General features: G+C 44.2%; 1 protein-coding gene across 2 annotated transcripts; it reads left to right on the top strand.

Annotated features, from left to right (window-relative positions):
• Positions 1-13,386: 13,386 nt before the first annotated feature.
• On the top strand, positions 13,387-17,784 carry MARVELD1 (MARVEL domain containing 1). 2 transcript variants are annotated; one of them, XM_036737056.1, is made up of 3 exons: positions 13,418-15,337; positions 15,790-15,992; positions 16,670-17,784. In XM_036737056.1, exon 1 carries the CDS (start codon positions 13,626-13,628, stop codon positions 14,145-14,147), a length of 522 nt encoding a protein of 173 aa, XP_036592951.1. In that variant the 5' UTR covers positions 13,418-13,625; the 3' UTR covers positions 14,148-15,337; positions 15,790-15,992; positions 16,670-17,784. The 2 variants fall into 2 exon arrangements, with proteins under 2 accessions (XP_036592950.1, XP_036592951.1); XM_036737055.1 differs by having other exon boundaries at positions 13,387-15,992.
• The last annotated feature ends 2,585 nt before the right edge of the window (positions 17,785-20,369 follow it).

Below are 20,369 nucleotides of genomic sequence, written 5' to 3'. Positions count from 1 at the left end.
GTATTTGGATAAGGAAGGTTTATTTTGTTGGAAGTCTAAAAAAGAGAATCTTGGAGTTGTAGGCCAGTCAGAGATACCCTCCGGAAACTGTAGGAAAAAAAAAAAAAAGCATGATTCAGTGAAGAATAAATAGGACCTGGGATTCAGTACCCAGTTTGTCACTATGGGCAAGTCTGGGGTTCACAGTTTCCTCATTTGTAAAGTGATGGATTTGCCCTAGATGACCTCTGGGGTATCTACCAGCCTAAAGTCTATGAGCTTATGCTCCAATTAGATCTGCCTGTAAACAGCTTTGAGACCCTCAGTAAATCTTACTCTACAAAATCAGGGACATATTATTCAACAAGGTTATGGAATCTCCTGGTTTCTAGGGCACCTCCTTCCCCCAAACTGTCAGTGTGCTTACAACCCAGTGAAAATGTATCTAATGTGGCAGTGTCATATGTCAATGTTTTTGACAAGAAGATGGGGGGCACAAAGTTTTCCTGGCACTCCTGGTAGTACAGGATGATAACAAGCCGGTGAGATTTCAAACTTCAAGATTCAGCTCCTGAGATGGTTGATGCTAAAGAGCAAGGCAAAACCAGTTTGGGAGTTATAATAAAAGCTTATCTTTATAAAATAGTTTAAAATTGCAAATGCTTTCCCATTCACTATCAAGTTTGATTCCCATAACATATTTGTGAGGTACTTTGGGCAGCTATTATCACCCTATTTTACCCATGAGTGAGATGTCATTCTGCATTTGCCTCTGCTAAGTATAACCAGTGATGATGCTACACAACATTGGCGTTGGTGGGAGGCCAGGTGGGCATGGTCTAAGGAGAGAAGGGTGGAGCAGGGGGAAAAGGGGAGGAGAAGAAATAATCACAGAACTAGGGGCTGTCCCTAAGCTTACATGTCCTCCTCACTGGCAGTTATTACAGAATCTAGAGAATTTTGGGGGAACCAGTGTAAGAGACAATTGCATCCCATGTATCATGGGTGTAACACCTTTTGTGTTTATCCATTGGGCAAGTATCATTTACACTCCTGTTACTGATCTCCTAGATTGGTGATTTAGCAACTTGGGTTAGAGAGGAGCTTTACTCACTACTTTTTACCAATGAAGGTTGGAAGGAGGCTTATTGGAAAATGGGTGGTGAGGTTTTTGCTGTTTGTTGAAATATTCTTGTGCCTTATCTGGAATTTTTATTACAAGCAAATATCCTTTTGTATCATTTACCTTATATGTATATAACTCTGGCTGGTGGAGATACAGAAGGGAGGTTCCTGCACCCAAACAAGTTTTGAGAAAACCTGAAGGTAGCATTTAGGACTGAGGCTTAAGCATACATGACTTATTTAACATCACACAAGTATCAGAGAATCCAGGTCTTCTGACCTCGAATCCAGTGCCCTCTTTGGTCCTGCTCAAGAGGAGCCTCCGATCAACGTGGAGAGACCCTGAATGGGTACCTTGTCCACTGGGTACTTGGTGTAATTGGGGGGTAGATGTTGCCTTTGGCCTCTCTTGTCCTGAATTCCCTGGTACTCTTGGTGGTGGAGGTTGGGTAATTGTTCATAATTCCCAGCATGGGCCTAGAATTCCTTCCAAATGGGTGGGTTTGGAGAACCTGAGCAATTGACTTTGAGTGTGTTTGGTTAAGCAGGATATAGCATGTATTTGTTCTCTTGATGTTCCACATGAAACCCCTAGGCAACAGGGTGTTGACTTCTGAGTCAACTGTGTTCTTCCTGTTCAATGAATCATAAGCATTTATTAAGCATCCACCTACATATGACACTGTTATATTAAGCAAGTCAGACAAAGTCCTTGTCTGCTATACTGATGATGGTTAGACCAAGTCTCTTTCAGAGACAGTAGTCTGGATGTACATCTAGAGACAGCTGGAGTGATGAATGTGACTCCAAAAGAATTCTGCAATTCCTGTGTTATCTTCATCTGCTTAAGAGATTCTAACCAGAGCTATCAATAGGACTTCAGGCACTTGGGGCATATTCAGTGCGGGGGGGGGGGGGGGGTAGGGAAGAGGGTAGAGAGAAGGTCTAGATGTTGCAGGGAATAGGATGCTGGATGTGGAGTTAGGAAGACCTAAGCTCAAATCTAGCCTCAGACGCTTACTAATTTTGTGATCTTTAGCCTTAATTTCCTCATCTGTAAAATGGGGTTAATAATGGCAACTGTATCACAGGGTTGTTGTCAGGCTCAAATGATATAATATTTACAAAGCTTAGCATAATAATGCCCTGACACATAGTACACACTATATAAATGGTAGCTATTATATTATTACTGTTGTCTTTCCTCCCCACCTACAGCCTCTCTAGTATTCCCCAAGTGCACATGCTCACTGCTTATGGAAAAGGGGTGGGAAAAGGCCATTTCCCCTTTTTTAGGGTCCCAGATCAAATGGGAAATTAGGGAACATTCTTGTTTCCCTGGCTTACCAGCTACAGACAAACAGGGCAACAAACCCCTGGCAGCTGCCAGACCTCAGTTAGTACTTGGTAATGCTGATCTTAGCTCTAATCATCAATCATTTCCCTGTTTAGCCCTGACTGCTCCCACATCCCCCTCAGGCTCATGTCGCCAGGGTTGTCTTCTCCCAGGAAGAAGGAACAAGGGCAAAGAGAGAGACAAAGCTTCCGTATCATGATATTATCTGTGAGAGAGTAAATGTAGAATGATTGGAAAGTGGAGGGAGAAGGGCATGATTAAATAGCCTAAAAGGAAAAGAAGTGGAAAAAGACAGAGATAATAGCAATAATTCATGTTTATATAGTGCATTAGCCCTTTACAGTCACAAAACACCGATTTTTATTCATTTCTCAGTTATTAAGTGTCTATTATGTGCAGAGCACTGTGTTAGGTACTAGAAGAAATACAAAATTTAGATAAAATATGAACGTTAGACAAGACATTGTACCTTCTGTTTATGAAAATTACAACCTTAATGGGCAATAATGGATAAACACAGATAGCTAATATACAATATGATGTAAGTACACTGGAAAAATATGAAACAAAATGCCTAAGTGAGGCTTAAGAGGGAATAGTATCACTGATTGAATCAAGGGTCCTTTGATATAGGAGGGAGAATTTTGGTTGGGCTTAAGAGCATGGGGAGGTAAAGGTAGTGGATAGACTGTTGGGCTCAGAGTAAGGAAGACCCGAATTGAAATTCTGTCTCAGATACATACTAAGTTGGGTAATCTTGGCAAATCACTTAACCTCCCTTAGATTAAGTTTGTTCTTCTGTAAAATTAGGTGTTAGCCTCTTCCAGCTGTACATCAGTGGTACTATAGATAAAACAGAAGGAAGACATTCCATGGATAGAAAACATAGAAGACATTCCATAGATAGATGAAGCTAATAAAGCACAGGGCATGTTTATTGTATAAGCCAATTTGGTTAGCATTTAGGAGTGTGTGTGTGTGTGTGTGTGTGTGTGTGTCTGTGTCTGTGTGTCTGTGTGTCTGTGTGTAGGAGGAGGAGGATGAGGAAAGACTGGAAAGACAGGGTGGCATCCAATTGTGGAAGACCTCAAACACCAGACAAAAACAGTTGAACTTTACTCTGTATACAGTTCAGAGAGACTGAAACCTTTTTTTTTCTTAGCAGATATCTATGCATAAGAAAGATTAGTCTGGCCAAATGAAGACTGGAGGGAAAAGAGAAGGTGGGAAAACTTATTTGAAGGCTATCAAAATAGATTGGGAGTATGGAAATGAAGGCCAGGGGTAGATGGAATACCTTGGGAGTAGAGGAGGGGACAGGTGTGAGAGATGTTGTGGAGGTATCACCATATAGCTCTAGGCCCCCATCACCAACTGACATTTTAGACACTTCGATCTGTATATTCCAAGGGAATCTCGAACTCAACATGTCCCAAACAGAACTCTTTATCTTTTCCCCTCAAACCCACTCCTTTGCCCACTACTGTTGAGAATACCACCATCTTCCCATTTAGAGGCAGCTAAGTGGCAAAGTAGATAGGGTGCTGGGCCTGGAGTCAGAGAGACCTGAGTTCAAATTCCACTTGCAGACTCTTATTAGCTGTGTGATCTTTGGTGAGTCGCTTATCCTCTTTCAGCCTCAGTATCCTCAACTGTAAACTGAGGATAATGATAGCATCTACTCTCTAAAGTGGTTGTGAGGATCAAATGAGATAATTTCTATAAAACCTTTTAGTACAGTGCCTGGCACATTGTTGTTTTGTCGATTAGTTGTGTCCAACTCTTTGTGACCCCATTTGGGATTTTCTTTTTTTTCTTTCTTGAGGTTTTTTTTCTAAATTTTGGTCCATTTTTTCTTTTTCTGGTTTTCTTTCTTTTTTGGAGGGGGGAGGGCAAGTTCACACAGCTAGTGTATCAAGTGTCTGAAGCTGGATTTAAACTCAGGTCCTCCTGACTCTAGGGCCAGTGCTCTACTCACTGTGCCACCTAGCTGCCCCCATTTGGGCTTTTCTTGATAAAGATGCTGGAATAGTTTTGCCACTTGCTTTTCCAGTTCATTTGACTGATGAGGAAACTGAAGCAAATAGGGTGAAGTGACTTGCCCAGGGTCACACAGCTAGAAAGTTTCTAAAGCCAGATTTGACTCACAAAGATGAATCTTTCCGACCTAGGCCTGGCACTCTATCTGCTGTGCCACCTAGCTGCTCTGCCTGGCACATAGAAGCACTTAATAAATACTTATTCCTTTTCCTTTCTCTTCTAAGTCACCTAGGGTCAAAACCTCAGTGCCATTCCCCTTTCAACTCCTCACTCCCCTCACATATCCAATTTGTTGTCCAGTCCTGTCATTTTTGTCTTCACAACATCTCCCATGTACATCCCCTTCCTGCCACTCACATGGTCATCACCCCTCTACAGGTCCTCATCACATCTCATCTGGACTATTATTACAGCCTTCTCATTGATTTTGCTGCCTCAAATCTCTGTCTGCTCCAATCCATTCTCCATTCACCTAACAAAGTGATTTTCCTAAAGTTCAGATCTGACCACATTACTCCTCTCCCCCTCAATTAATCCAGTGGCTCCCTATCACCTCCTTGATGAACTATAAGATCATCTCTTTGGCTTGAAAGCCCTTCATAACCAAGCTTCTTCCTCCTTTCTAGTTTCCTTACTTGACTTCCCTCCATTTACTCTATGATCTGACTAGACTGTGCTACTCTCTGTCCTTCACACATGACTCTCCTTTTCCCCTCTCCTGCATTTCCATTGTTTGTCCTCCATTCCTGGAATGTTCTTGATTCTCACCTCTGACTCCCATGTTCCTCAGCTTCCTCTAAGACTCAGCTCAAACTCAACTTTCTACAGGATGCCTTTCCTCCCCTCCCCTGCTAGTCCCTTCCATCTCAGATCATCTTTCATTTATACTGTATCACTCTTATATGTACATAGGGTTTTGTTTTTTGTTTTTTGCATCTTGTCTCCCCCATTAAATGGTGAGATCCTTGAAAGCAGGGACTGTTTTTGCCATCCTTTGTATCCCCAGTGTCTACAAGAGTATCTGGCATATAGTAAGTACATAATCAATACTTGCCAACTGACTGACAAATAGGAACAGGAAACAAATTTGAGAAATTAAAAAAAGGAAAGTCACAAGATGGTAGATTTTGCACTAGAAGGGACTTGATAGGCCATCTTGTCCTCTTCATTTTACAGAAAAGGAAACTGAGTCCCAAAGAAATTAACTAACTTCCCCCATATTCACACAGGTAGGAAGTGGCAGAGTCAGGAGTCATACCCATGTTCTTTGAACCAGTTCCCTTTTTACTGAACATTCAGTTCTAGTTACAAAGGTAACACTGAGGTTTCAGACATTGGAGATGACAGAAGTGAATGGTCCTGACACTGACAAAAAAAAGTGAAAAAAAAGGAAAGGAAATGGATGGGAAAGGGAATGAAGGGAAGGGAAAGAAGAGAAGGGAAGAGAAGGAAGAGGTAGAAAGGAAAGGGAAGAGAAGGGAAGGGAAGGAAAGGGAAGAGAAGGGAAGGAAAGGGAGGGGAAGGAAAGTAAAGGGAAGTATGAGAAGAAAAGGAAGGGAAGGAAAGGGAAGGGAAGAGAAGGGAAGGAAGGGAAGGAAAGGAAAGGGAAGAGAAGAGAAGGGAAGGGAAGGAAAGGGAAGAGAAGGGAAGGAAAGAGGGGGAAGGAAAGTAAAGGGAAGTATGAGAAGGAAAGGAAGGGAAGGAAAGGAAAGGAAGGGAAGGGAAAGAAAGGAAAGAGAAGGGAAGGAAAGAAATGGAAAGAGAAGGAAGAAAAGGAAAGGAAAGGGAAGGAAAGGAAAAGAAAAGAAGGAAAGGAAGGGAAAAGAAAGAGAAGAAAGGGAAGGAAGGGAAGTGAAAAGAAAAGGAAAGGGAAGAGTTGGGAAGGGAAAGAGAGGAAAGAAAATAAGGAAAGAGAAGGGAAGGAAAGTAAAGTAAAGGAAGGATAGGGAAGGGAAGGGAAGGAAAAGATAGGGAAGGGAAGGAAGGGAACGAAGGAAAAGGAAGGGAAAGAGCAGTTTCAGGAGGAATGCTAGTAAACTTGTTTTGGGACATGTTGGGTTTGAGGTGACAGTGGGACATTCAGGTGATGTCCTGTAAACCCATAGAGATACAGGTCTAGAGCCCTGCAGGGAGGTCTGAACTGGAGAAAGAAGTTTGGGAGTCATCCACATATGAGTGGTAGTTGGAGCCATAGGACTGAATGAATTTACCAAGAGAGAAGAGGAAGGAATCAAAGATGGAAGCTTAGATAACACTCACTTTAAGGGCATCAATGAAAGAGACAAAGGGCTGTGTCCAGAGGCTGGGGAACACCCATTATTACCTATGATAATCATTATAACCCTCCTAGTAGTTAGTATATCTCTTAAAGAGATGAAAAACTGCAGCTTGGAGAATTTAAATAACAACAACAATAATTATTATTATCATCATTTTAGATAATTATTGAGGCTTAGGAGGGTAAATGACATAGCTGAGGTCAGGGCCAGGTTAAATTCAGGTCCTCTCATTCTAAGTTGAGGATTTTCTTCACCACATTGTGCTGCCTGGTAAAAGACATTTGAGCAGAAAATTAAGGCCCTGAGACAGGGGGGCTGGAAGGTAGGAAGAGTCAAAGCCTCTGGGCCATAGTATACCCTTAACGCTTGTTGCTTGAGAGAGGTGTTGTAGCCTAGTGGATAGGAAGCTTCCCTCGGAGTTAAAAAGCCCTTGGTTCAAGTATGTCTTCTGATACTCATTAGCTTTGTGACCCCGGGGAAGTCACCGAAGCTCTCTGACCCCTAGTCTCCTCACTTATTCATTTCTGTAATCTGCGTCCCAGAAACAGAAGGCTCTGTGTCTATAAAGATGAGGTTCCATTTTAGGAACTTTTCACAAATCATTCTCTTTGGCTAATGCCGCCATCCAGTTTCCTCCAAGGACATAAGAATATAAATGATTCCTCCACCCCCAATCCCCACCAGAAGTTTCCTTTCTACTAGCTGTGTAACCTTGGGCAAGTCACTTAACCCCAGTTGCCCTGCCAAAACCTCCCCCCCAAAAAAGAAGTTTCTTCTCAATGTATCAGAATATGAGTTTCATGGTTATTTAGAGTAAGTCATATCTAGAGCTAGAACTAGGGTAGGGTGACCAGACCTTTGTCTGAGGATGACAAACTTATAGGGTCCCTGATTTAGAGGGACTGATAGCACTTGAAATCCTTTATCAGTAAGACAAGAACAGATTTTTAGCTCCCAGTTAGCAAAAAGAATTAGTTAAAATGTTAAGATAAATCATATGAGATCTTTCCTTGATTTGTCCTCTTTCCCTCTCCCCAACTCTGCATAGTGATCCCCTCACCCCCCAGGTATGACTCTAGTGGCTTAGGGTCCCTGTATTTACCTTCTCTCCCCACCCCACCCTCCCATTTTAGGCATCATCTAAGAAATACTACCCAACCATTATTAGAAGTACTTAAAAGTATAATGGATTGCCTCAGGAGGTAGGATGCTCCCTCTCCATGGAGATCTTCAAGTCAGGCTTTGCCCTGGGTAAAGGAATTTAGTAACAGTGACAGATTTTGCATTCCTGCAAAATATTGAGTTATAATAAGAAGCCACCAGATGGCGCACTTCTTCCCTTCTGAGGACGCACCCCAAATGAGCTCCTTCCCCCAACTGCCTCATACGGGTCTGGGATCTTTGCCCGTAGGGACTAAAAATGATTCTCCCTCCCACCCCTACTGAATTAGTAAAATAAACAAAACAAAACAAAACAAAAGATTTGAGAGTGCATTTAGTCCTACTTGTTCTAGCTTTGTGTCAAAGCACATCTGGTACCAAAAATGTTAAGCTCAAGCAAAGAACGTATAACCACTTTCTGAGTATAGAGCAGAGGATTACCTATTGGACTTGATGGTCTCCAAAGTCCTTTCTAACTCATAGGTTCTGTGATTTTTGAGGGAAATCAAATGAATTTAAATAGCTTATGTTTGGGTCATTATAGAAAAAAGGGCTCTAAGATCTGCCTATGTAAATATTGAGGCTAACAGTGCTACAAAAATAAGGCAGTCTTTATTTAACCTGACCCAAAATAAACAAACATGAAAGAAAAAGGACTTAGACCTGAACCCATAAATAATCAAGAAAATTCTCTGTCCCTTTAGGTGAGCCCCACTTTACAAAGGACTTACTCACTTCCAGGGTACTGAGTACTCCTCTAATGGAGGTCTTTCTTTCTTGTAGGGAAAAACATCCCTTGTAGTTGATAATTGACTCCTTTCCCCCGGACTTGTACAGTCTGCGTAAATCCATCAGGGAAGGATAAGGTCTCCCAGGTTTGCTGTCTCTTGCTGGTCCTTGGCTCTAGCCCTCATTTGGTCCAGGAATTCAGTCTGTCCACAAGCTCTTCCTCTTCTCTCTAGGAGGATTGCCAGGAACTCAGCATTGTCCAGGAATCATTCCTCTGGTCCAGGAGCTTCTCAATGTCTGCCATTGTGCTGCAGATGGATTACTTTTTGTAGCTCCCAAAGTAGCATGGAAGCTCCTTACTGCTTCCCCGCTGCCTCCATTAGCTATAATCCATTTCTGGGCCCACTTAGTTCATTCTTCTTTTGGGGGCATGTGGTTTCCTAATGCATTTTGTTCCCTGAAGGGACAGTGGGATAGGCATACTTCATTCCTCTTCTGGCTGTGCTTCTTTTTTTTTTTTTTTTTGAGGGGGGAAGGCAGGGCAATTGGGGTTAAGTGACTTGTCCAAGGTCACACAGCTAGTAAGTGTGTCAAGTATCTGAGGCCGATTTGAACTCAGGTCCTCCTGACTCCAGGGCTGGTGCTCTACTCCCTAAGCCACCTAGCTGCCGCATGGCTGTGCTTCTTACTCTCTGCCTCCATACCTACACAGGTATCTTCCTTCCTTGCTTGCTTTTCAGCTTCCTTTTATGTGTTGTCTTCCTAAATTAGAATGGAAACTCCTTGAGGGCAGGGACTATCTTTTTTGCCTATATTTTTTATCCTCAGAGCTTACCAAAGTGGTTGGCACATAGTAAACACTTAATAAATGCTTCTTGCCTATCTGCCTGTCTATGAGGTTACAGGGGCTTTCCTTCAGGGAACTCAAATATCTGCTTTGGTTATTGTATCTCTTTATGTCTCTGCTCTTCCCTTTGAAGGTCAAGTTCAAGGGTGTGGCTTAGGTATATAACAAGCCATGATTCAATAGAAATTCCTCAAATGTGGTGCTAATGGGGATATTTACATCTTATATAGAGATATTTTCGATGTCATATCAAAGGCCTTAACAGTGAGGGTGTCGATGAGGATGCATCTCACACAATATAAAATTGTATTGGAGCCTGTCCCCCAGGTTAAGCAATGAGGTAGCAAAGTGGATATAGTGTCAGGCCTGGAGTCAGGAGGATCTGAGGACAAATCTGGCCTCAACACTTACTAGCGGTGTGACTCTGGGCAAGTCACTTAACACTGCTTCAATTCCTCATCTATAAAATGAGCCAGAGAAGTAAACTGCAAACCACTCCAATATCTTTGCCAAGAAAACTCCAAATGGGGTCATGAAGAAACAGTTGGACACGACTAATGGACTGAACAACAACCCCCAGGTTAAGAGGGTCAGGGAGAATTCCAGATTGGGATGAGGTTTCTAGGCATGAGGAGCAAATGAAGAGTGAACTAGAGTCCCTGAGACTCCCTATACCCCCAAGATAGGGTCCTGTTGGGTATTTCTAGTTCTCCATACCTATTAAAACATGAGACACTAGGGGATATGGTTGAAGGACACTAACTGGCCCTGTTCTTGCCTCATGATTTGAATTGGTGATATCTTGTGCATAGAAAGAGAAGAGAGAAGGGATTTAGGAATAAAGTTTAGAGTTAGGTAGTTTTGTGTTAGTTGTACAACTTATGTAGTAAGAAGAGGCAGAAGGTAAAACAGGTACAGTCTACACCAGGGACTTTCTTTAGGCTACTTATTATTAGATTTATTGAAAAAAAAAAGGAAGTCATGATGGGAGGGAGGGGCATGGTGGGTTGCGGGTAGTAATAGTGATGGGAAAAAGTTATGATATTTTACTCTTTGAAATTTATTAAACTGTCAAAGATTGCTAACCAAGTTTTAGGGATTGTATTATTGTTTAATATTAGATTTTCAATAAAACATTTAATTAAAAAATAAAGACATAGCCCTTGGGATGAAACTATGAATATGTATTTGCCTAGTTACACTTGCTCAGGGAGTTTTGCTGAAACTCCCTTGGAATGACTGCAAAGTTCTACCAGACTAAAAATAGCATCCCTGAGAAAACAAACTAGTGAATACTTCCTTATAAGATCAACTTCATTCTGAACAGAATTATGCCCTCTGAGTGATGAAACAACCGGGAGCTAGCTTGAAGTGGCTGAGCTGATTGTTAAATTTTTGGTGTGGAATTTTTATGGCTTGGATATTGGCAAACACTTCAAGTCCGGGACCGATTTGTTGTTTTGTTGATGGTTTAGAGTGGACTCAAGAAAGTAATGGAGAAAATGTCACTAATGCAGATTCAACTTAAAAGTGTGTCTTTGTACATATACATGTATACATATATATATTGGAAAGCTGGTTGTTAAAAAAGTGTACATTTTTTGAAAGGTGGTTGTTTACCATAACATTTACCAGCACACGTGGGTTTCTAAGGAGATACTGCTAATTTAGGTTCTCAAGACATTTTCTAGATAACTGGAAATATTCCCTCCTCCTTTCCTCAGTTTCTCCTAACTTCCCTTTCTCTTGTTTTGTTCGGGTCTTCATGTTGTTTGTCCTGGTCTTTATTTGCTAACCAAGGACGAGCCTAGCTACATCGGGAGAGGCTCACCAGTAAATTGGCCACTAGGTGGCGAATTCTTTTAGTCATGATGACCTACATAGTTCAGATATGTTCATTTTCTCACTATTTCTTTTCCCTTTAGTTCCCTTAGGTAGACATCTTATTTTTTTGACTATTCAAATATTACAGACTGATGAATGAATGGATGAAAAAAAAAACTTTGATTAAACACTTACTTTGTGTCTTGTGCTAAGCACTGGGGCTTCAGATACAAGAAAACAGTCCTTGTCCTCAAGGAGCTTATGTTCTAATACAAGGCAACACATATAGAGAAGTGGTGGCCAGGGAAAGGAGTTTTGGTGCCCATAGCAAGAGGTGGAAGGCGGTTGAGTGTGTGCGTAGATGGGCTAAGTGGCCTAGTTTGTACTCACTTAGTCACCAATCAAGGTAGCAGGGTCCTAGGATGGGCTCTTCAAAGATGAGTGAAGATTAACTTCTTCCAATGACTTGAGACATAGATTCCATTGATCCAAGCCTGTTGTCTGTTGGGAGTGCTGGTCTGTTGGGAGAAGCTGGGCAGCAGGAGAAGGCAAATGGCAAGATGACTTGGGTGAATGTGGTAAGTCAATTGATCGTTGGTTTAAGGCTCTCTACCTTTTTAGGCTGAGCCTATGATTTAATTTGTGTAGGTAATTTCCAGTGTGGAAACTCCCTCCCCTGATTCAGATTGGTAATTCATCTGCTACCTGTGGTTTTAGAAAGTTGAATGGGGCACTGAAAGGTTAAGTATCTTGCCTATGGTCACACAACTAATAAGTGTCAGAGGTGACACTTGAGCTCAAATCCTCCTGACTCCAAGGCTGGTCCTTTAACCACTATGCCATACTGTCTTTCAAGGCACATTAGTCAGTGAATTCCATGTGAATCTGAACAAATGCATGGTGGAGGTGGTGGATAAATCCTGTCACTGTTGTATCCCTTTCCCATTCTAGGTCATAAGCTTCATGAGGGTCCGTATGAATTTTGTTCTGCTGTTGATTTTATCATTATGTTCCTTTAATTCCACAGTGCATTGCCCAGTGTAGGCCACTGATGTTTGTTGAAATGCCTTTTTCTATTTGTGTTCCATCTAATTTACAAGTGAGGCCAGGGTGGCAAGCAGCCAGGCTTGGTCCCCTACCCCCTGAAGGCTCTGTTATTTGCCCAAGGCAGGCTTCTTTTTTGTAAAGGATGCTGCCAACTTTTTCTCGGATAATAGTTAACCACGCAGAAGTGTGAGGTGTGCTGGAGTCAGCTTGTGCACAATTTTCAGTGTGAACATTTACACCTCAGAAATCTTCAAAGGTTACACATCAAAGCTTGATTTATTGTTATGTTAACTGCCTAGATTTAAGAAAGTAATAGCTAAAATATAAATAATGCAGATTAAACTAAAAAGTGTGTTATCAGTACACTTTGTGGTGGTTGTTGTTTTCCCCTTGCGGAAAGCGAATTGTTAAACATTTACCAGCACAGCTGTTCTCACTCAGAAGGGAAGATCCTACGATTACTTTTATACAGGTGTGGCACAAGGCCAAAGGGAGCTCAACAATCTTCTCCACGATGTGCACCAGGCTCAAAAAGGAGGGACAGGCTTAGTTTGGTTGGGCTAAATTAGTCGAGAAAAACGGCCATCTGGGTGTGGACGACAACCTAAGAAGCAACGACTTTTTCGCCACCTTTCAAAAACAGGCAGAGACTACACTCTGAAGTTATGAAAGTAACGGGACCAGAAGTACGTACAGGAAAAAGGAAGGCAGAGTAGCCCTTCCCAGACTCAGATGCCACAGAAGTTGCCCCAAGAGATCAAAGCCGAAAGAGAGCGAAAAGGAGGGATCGAGGGGTTTTGGGGCTCCGCCCTGCCCAGCCCTGGAAGTTAGAGATTGGGAAAGCGAAGGAGAGGCGAGAAGATGAGGGGGAGAGGGTGGTGAGAAAGAAAGGAAGAAGGGAAGAGGGAGTGTACGAAGTTTGGGGGAGGAGACAGAGGGGGAAGAGAAAAGAGCGGGTGCAGGGGGTGGGGTGGGTGGAGAGAGCTCCACACAGAGGAGAGCTGGGAGGGAGGAGGCTCGGCACGAGAAGACTAGTGTGGAAAGAAGGAGTGAGAATCTGCGGAGAAAGGAGGGGCTGACTAGGGGAAGGGCTGTAGCTGGCAGCCAGCGGGGTGGCTGGCTGCGGCAGGCGCCGGGGAGGAAATCACTGAAATCCTTGCTAACAGTCCGGCCGCTGGCTAGGCGCTCGGCTCCTGCGCATTCCGGGTCCCCCCGGCCTCCGCCGAGCTCCAGGGCCATGCGCCCCCCGCCACCGCGCCAGCCCCCGCCGCCTGCGGCCGGGGCGCGGAGCTCGGTGAGCTTGCAGCGATCGTTTCTGCGGAGTCCGCTGGGCGTGCTGCGACTGCTGCAGCTGCTGGCCGGAGCCGCCTTCTGGATCACCATCGCCTCGAGCAAGTACCAGGGCCCGGTGCATTTCGCCCTCTTCGTCTCCGTGTTCTTCTGGCTGCTGACTGCTGGCCTCTACTTCACCACCCTGCTGGGCAAGCACGAGTTGGTGCCGCTGCTGGGCCCTCGCTGGCTGCTCACCAACGTGGTCCACGACCTGCTGGCGGCCGGCCTGTACGTGGCGGCCTCGGGCATCATGATCGACCAGACGCAGCGGCACAGCTACTGCAACCTTAAGCACTACCCGCTGCCCTGCGCCTACAACGCTTTCCTCGCCGCCTCAGTCTGCGGCTGCTTCTGCCTCTCGCTCTACCTTCTCTCGGCGCTCTACGGCTCCTGCCGCCGCTGCCGGGGCCACCAGGACTTAGCGTGAGGCCGGCCCCGGCCGCCGGGGCGGGAGGGGGAAGGGAAACAGAACAGCCTCCCACCCCACCGCCCTTCCTCGCTAGATCCCTTCCTCTCCCTTCTGCACAGCCTTACTCTTCAGCTATCCGCCCTCCCAGTCCTCCAGCCCTCTTCTGAGGGTTAATCTGCCCGGACGTCCCACGCTTTCCCTCTCACCCCTCACCCCTCCATTGCCCGCAAGACCCAGCCTGGACCGAGGCGCAAGGAGATGGACAAACTGTTGCACACACAGACACTCAGACAGTGGACCAGGGAGCAGATGCCCCTGACAGTCTCCAAGACGCAGAGAGAGAAATTGAAAGCTTGGGAGCAATCCTCTGACAGATTACAAGACTGGACGGCTGCAAACTGTGAAAGACAGGTACAGACAGACAGACTGGAAGACTCACAGAGGGCCGGCTTGCCCATGAAACCCTCTTTGCCACTCCCACAGCTAATCTCTCCCCTCCCTACATCTAAACGTGGACAGAGACGCCCGCGTGGATCCGGGGAAAGCTCTTCAATCGAAGCCTGTTCTGTAGCTGTTTCTTAACCCCTCCTTTCCTTCTCCGGGAGGAGCACAGCCCTTTCCTCTGGCCCCTCTTCCAGCCGCTACTCCCTTCGGGCCAGGCGGCAGGCTGTCAGCCAGCCAGCCAGCCAGTTACTTGGCTGCAAGCGGAATAAATGAGGAGCCAGGAAGGCTATGGGCTGGGGCTCCAAGGACAAGTTTAGCCCAGGGCAGGGCCACTCCTTTTGCATCCTAGAGCTGTAGTCACCCTCTCTGATGACCAGTATCCACTCAGCTGTGTGGGTTTTGTGTTATTGTGGCCTGGCATGGTGTTCCGGACAGGGCAGTGCATTCAGCAGGTTGGAACTGAGTACCAGAGAAGAGGATACACCAAAATACTCTTAGGTGCTCTTGCTCACCTATGCACACACCCCTCTCACAGAAACCTGCTCACATCTGTGTGACTTACCTAGTAGACACCTAGTTGCCTTATGGGCCTTAGGGACCAGAGACTTATAAAATGCCAGAGCAGAAAGAAACCTTATCCTCATCTTCCAGTACAAGTCTGTCATTTTAGAGATGGGAGAACAGGTCCCTTAGAAGTAAAGTTCCTTGACTAAAGTAACAACTGTTTAGAGGCTGGACTAAAAGCATTCTCACCTGACTTTCAGGTTAGTTAGTGCTCTTTCTAGTATACAAAAGCTGCCTCTCAATCTAGAGTCAGTGAGGGTCAGAATGTGTCTAACAAGATATGAAGCAACTGTTTGCCATCAGTTTTACTAATCCTGACAAATGAGACCCAACTTAGCTGCCTCAGTCTGCCCAGAGGTTTGGGGTGCAAGTTCTAATGCTCCTGAGCTTTGTGGTAGCCAAAAACAGGACAGAATCAATTTGCAGAGTAGGGGATATAGGCTGAATCTGAGTAGACTCTGGAAAATGATGGTCCCTCCTACTTCACCCAGGGAAATTACTTTAGAAGACTTGGGTGGAGCTGGTGGGGAAAGGTAGCTAAGAGACATTATGGGAAGGTCTATGAAATTATGACTTCTTTCAGTTCAATAAGTGAGAACTTGTTAAGATCTTAGTTCTTTTTCCACCTCTTTCCATCTCTTTGGAAAATAAGACTACATTTCATCACTGACACTGGTGACGAACAGCTTCCTGATTCTGAAACCTGGTGAGAATCTCTGTGGCTGACTTAGGGTCCCTGCCCTTAGCACTCATATATGGAATAGACAAGGAGAGAAGTCTTCTGGAGGTTGGAGACTCAAAGATTATGCCGAAGAACAGTTTGGAGTGATGTTTGGCTATGAAGGTCCCTGAAAGGTAAACAAATATTTTCCTATTATTCCTCTATCCCCAACCCCACCTCTGGGGGATGGAGTTAGGTACAGTTAGCCACTAAACTTCTACTGTAAAAACAGAAAAACTCATTTATTTTTATAAGCATCCATTTTTGGTTGTTAGGGTTTGTGCCAATGGTTGTAAAAGCACTGTACTGAAGTTGCTAAATCTTTGAGAAGTAAAGCCCTAATTAATTAACTTAATAGTGCTGACTTTTTTTAAGTTCCAGCCTTTTGATTAGAAACATAGTAAACAATACTAGAATTTGGGTTTTTTTACACAGTATTTAAATTCTTACCTAAGACTTAGAAATAAATAATTTTGAGGGTGTGTTGTATTGTCACCATCAAACCAAGTGATGAAGAAAGGGTCTGGTCTAGGTTGTATAAATAGTCTTCTTTTCCCATGCCACCTGAGGTGGCTGAAATATGTTCTCTCTTTTTCTAAAAGGAGACCTGAGAGTCTATGGGATTCTCTGTGGCTGCTGGTGCCAGTTAGCCTGGGGAAGTACTACCATGTCCCAGGGTGGGAGACTGGTCCCTCTGCTCAGGCTTGCTAGTGGGAGTAGACTTTCTGGGGGGCAGATATGATGCTGGGGAACAACAGAGAATAACTATTTAGCAGAGAACAGGAAAGAATAACTATTTCTTCTGTTTCAGCTTGGTGCAGAACTGAGGGAAGAATCCAAGCAGCTGCCCACATCAGCCATCTCTCTGTCTTGTTTGGGATGGTCAGGGAGGGTGACTGAGAAGACAGCTCTGGACACAAGAAGCAAGAAACTTTAAGAGTTTGCAATACTGGAATAGCACCATCTGGCCAATTCTGCCAGGGACTGGCTTCTAGAACCTATAACACATGATTCTAGGGTAGTGGTAGCTAGTTTTGGGTTCCTCCTGAGTGTTTGTGCGTGTGTATGTATGTATGTATGTACACACACATATATGATTTCCCTATGCCAATGCTTGAGTGCATATTCCAGACTTCAGGCAAGCAATGAACAGATCTTACTTATCACCTAGTTTCTCCTCCTCCCCTTCTTCCTCTTTTTCCTCCTCCTCATCTCACCATCATCCAAGCTACATCCTTCTCCTTGATCTAGCTATCCCTATTACAGGTGCTACTCAGGTCTCCCACCTCACTTTTGTTAGTCATGGGTGGTTTGGCTATTCTGATATCACTTAGATTACTTACCATTAGATCTTATTTGTGGCCTTTCTAATGTTATCATCATTTGCCTGACAGATGTACTGTGCTCCTTAGCTCTCCAGAGATTTATGGAAGGCCATTTGATTTTATACCTTTGGTGTTTAACCCTCTAATCATTGCCAACCTACCTCTGTTGCCTTCCAAAATGGAGATTTTAGGATTGATATAGAAATCCTTTTTCCTTCCCCACTCTGCCACACTTTCCCCTGAAACTCCAGTCTCATTCAATATTAGTGGGAATCTAGTCCCAGAGACATTCCAATCCTAGAGGCCAGAATCATGCATGAGTCTTCTCAGCCTGAACGGTTCCAAAGACAAGTTCACTGGCCATTTCCCCTGAGACCCTCGCGTTGGCTCTTGGTGCAGACTTTCCAGGGCTGCTTGCTGAACATGACCTACTAAGTCTCCAGCTGGACTGACTTAGGAAGGCAGCTAAGCAGCAACTGGCTGGGGCAGACTTGTAGTTTGGGGAGACTTGCCTCCATGCAGTCATTCTGGTTGCCACACAGTGTGGGTTTTTTTTTTTACTAATCTGCTTTTCTGAATAAAGTTTTGTTCATATTTCATATGGCTTTGGAAGGTGGGTGAATTCTCATCTAGGGTCTCACTGACTCGGAAGATCTTTGTCCTTGCACTTTAGTCACTTTTTTTTTGGTCTCTTCCTTGGCTTGGGTGAGAAGAGGAAATAGAACTAGCAGAGGAATTCAGGGCCTGAGGTTGTGGAGGAAAGAAAGTGTGTGTTTATTTGCCATGCATGACTGTGTGTTTGTGTATATCAGTGATGATGCAGTTTGAGAGATATAAGTGTGAGACATAGGACGTGGGAGATTTCCCCATGCTCGTGTAGTTGCCTGCAGGCATCTCCCCATCCCACCCTACCCACCGGCTCCAGAGATTCCTCTGGCACTGGCTGCAGCCTGATTCCTAGGGGATGGGATGGGGAGGGGCAGGGGCTCTTGCTTTAGTTCAAAACTCTGTTGGACAGTCTCACTCTGAGGCAGGGGTTGCCTGAGGTCAGGAACCAAAAGGAAGAAAATAGCATTTGTGTCTGATAGAGCCAGGAAAAGCCTCTGTGGTATTTTGGAGGATCCAGCCCCTGCCCAGGGCTCTCAATTGGCTCTCTATTTGTAAGCCAGAAGGGCCATCAACCCCCAGAGACTAGAAGGCGGCAGGATTGGAATGAATAGCCTCTTAACTTCTCCCTGTCAGAATGATCTTTGCAAAGCAGCATTAATATGATCATTATTCCTCTTCTCAAAAATCTTTAATGACTCTCCCACACTGTAGATTTTGGGAGAGCATATTTCAAAAAGCTCAGAGGAAAAATAGGCTAGATTTCATGGACTAAAATGTATAGTTCTAACGTCATCTAATCCATCATTCACACAGCTGCCAGAATGATATTTTCCAGGCAACTAGGTGTCACAGTGGATGGGGCACTGGAAGTCAGGAAGACCTCAGTTCAAATCTTGCCTCAGATATTTCCTAGCTGTATGACTCTGGGAAAGTCACTTCTCTCAACTTGGTTCTCTTATCTATAAAATAATAATAGTTAATAATGGCATCTGCATCACAGAGTTGTTATAAGGATCAAATGAGATAATTTATGTAAAGCCCCTTGTAAACTTTCAAGTTCTATAGAAATGTTAGCAATTATTATTCCCCCCAGAAGCCTGGGACTTGCCCTTCTACAAATATCCGTAGCATCCATGGGAAGAGTGGCCTCAAACTTAGAGTAAAACGGTGGTGAGGCATACGTGGAGGGTACACATGTGGCAAAGGTAACGCATATAACTCCTGGTATCAAAGGGCCTGGAAGTCCTTCCTCTCTCCAGATTCCTCACAGATCCACTTTGCTATCCCCAGGGGTTGTGTGAGGGGATGACAATTTAACAGTCACAGCTAACTTAGTTGAGTGCCACATCTCTGCTGTGCAGGTTGGATTCTCAGGATCTGTTCTCCTCCAGAGCCCAAATTGTAACTACCAGCTATTGTTTGCATCATGTCATCTTAGTGAATGCCTTTCCTAAAAGTCAATTGTGTCCATTAGAGTGTCCCCACAGAGGTATACCCCTAGAAGCTGAGTGGCAACTGCCCTCTGGCCACTCAGCCTTCAATATGTGTACTAGTTGGTAAAATAGCCAGGGGAGAGAATGCTACATTTATGCTTTGTATTTATTTATCTTTGAATGTGTTGTTTCCCCCAATAGAATGTGAGCTTCTTGAAGGTAGTTAATTGAAGAAAACAAGGTTTGGGGGAGAGGGCTGAAAAATCCAGACCACACCTTAGAACTGTGTGTTTAGGTGTGTGGGGGTGGTGGCAATGAGTGAGGAGAGAGGCTTCTTCCAACTGGCTCTCCCCATTTTATGTTCTCTAGATGACAGCCTAAGGATAAGAGTTTCAATAGCCCACAGTTCCAGGACACCGATGCTGCTAACCCAAGACTGCTACCCTTTTGCAACCATTACCCTAAGTAGAATGTATGATCTGGATTTTCCAAAGTCCCTGAGGACAGGAAGAACTGGGACTGGGTTGGAAGGAAACGCCCCCTACACACACACATACCATTGGCTCCCTGCAAGATATAGTGACCTCATCCAAAAATGTAAGCACCCTTGCTTCTCTCTCGGCCCATTTCCCTACCCCCAGGGGTTGTTTGAGGTGATCTGGTAATTTAACAATCATAGTCAACTTAGATGAGATTTTTTTTTTTTAAAGTCAGAAATGAAGTGATTTGCTCATAGTCACCCTTGTGAGACCTGGGACTTGAATCAGTAGTCAGGGGTGATGCTCTTTCCGGCACTAATACTTACTGTCATGGGATATGTGATTAGATGAAAAAGAACAAGGAAAACCACAAGGCTTTATACTAGAGTTTGCCTTCAAGTGCAGGAAACAACTGATGTGCTCTGTGGGTGGGGCTGACAGGAAGAAACTAGACCCATATCTAATTAATCTGTATTTAATCAGTAATTTAGGGATCTTTCCTTACCCTGACAGACAAAGAAGATTCATGGCTTAGACTCATGGCCAGGCAAAACTTTTCCCAGAGATACTGCCCATGGATAATGAATGATCCAGATCCTCACCTGGCTCTCTCAATCTATCTCACACCACAAGTGCCTACCAGATACTTCACATTCACAGATTTG

The sequence above is a fragment of the Trichosurus vulpecula genome, chromosome 8, assembly GCF_011100635.1.
Source record: "Trichosurus vulpecula isolate mTriVul1 chromosome 8, mTriVul1.pri, whole genome shotgun sequence".
NCBI classification, from domain to species: Eukaryota; Metazoa; Chordata; class Mammalia; order Diprotodontia; family Phalangeridae; genus Trichosurus; species Trichosurus vulpecula.
The sequence above is the reverse complement of the archived record's forward strand: the minus strand, read 5'-3'. Positions and strand labels throughout refer to the sequence as shown.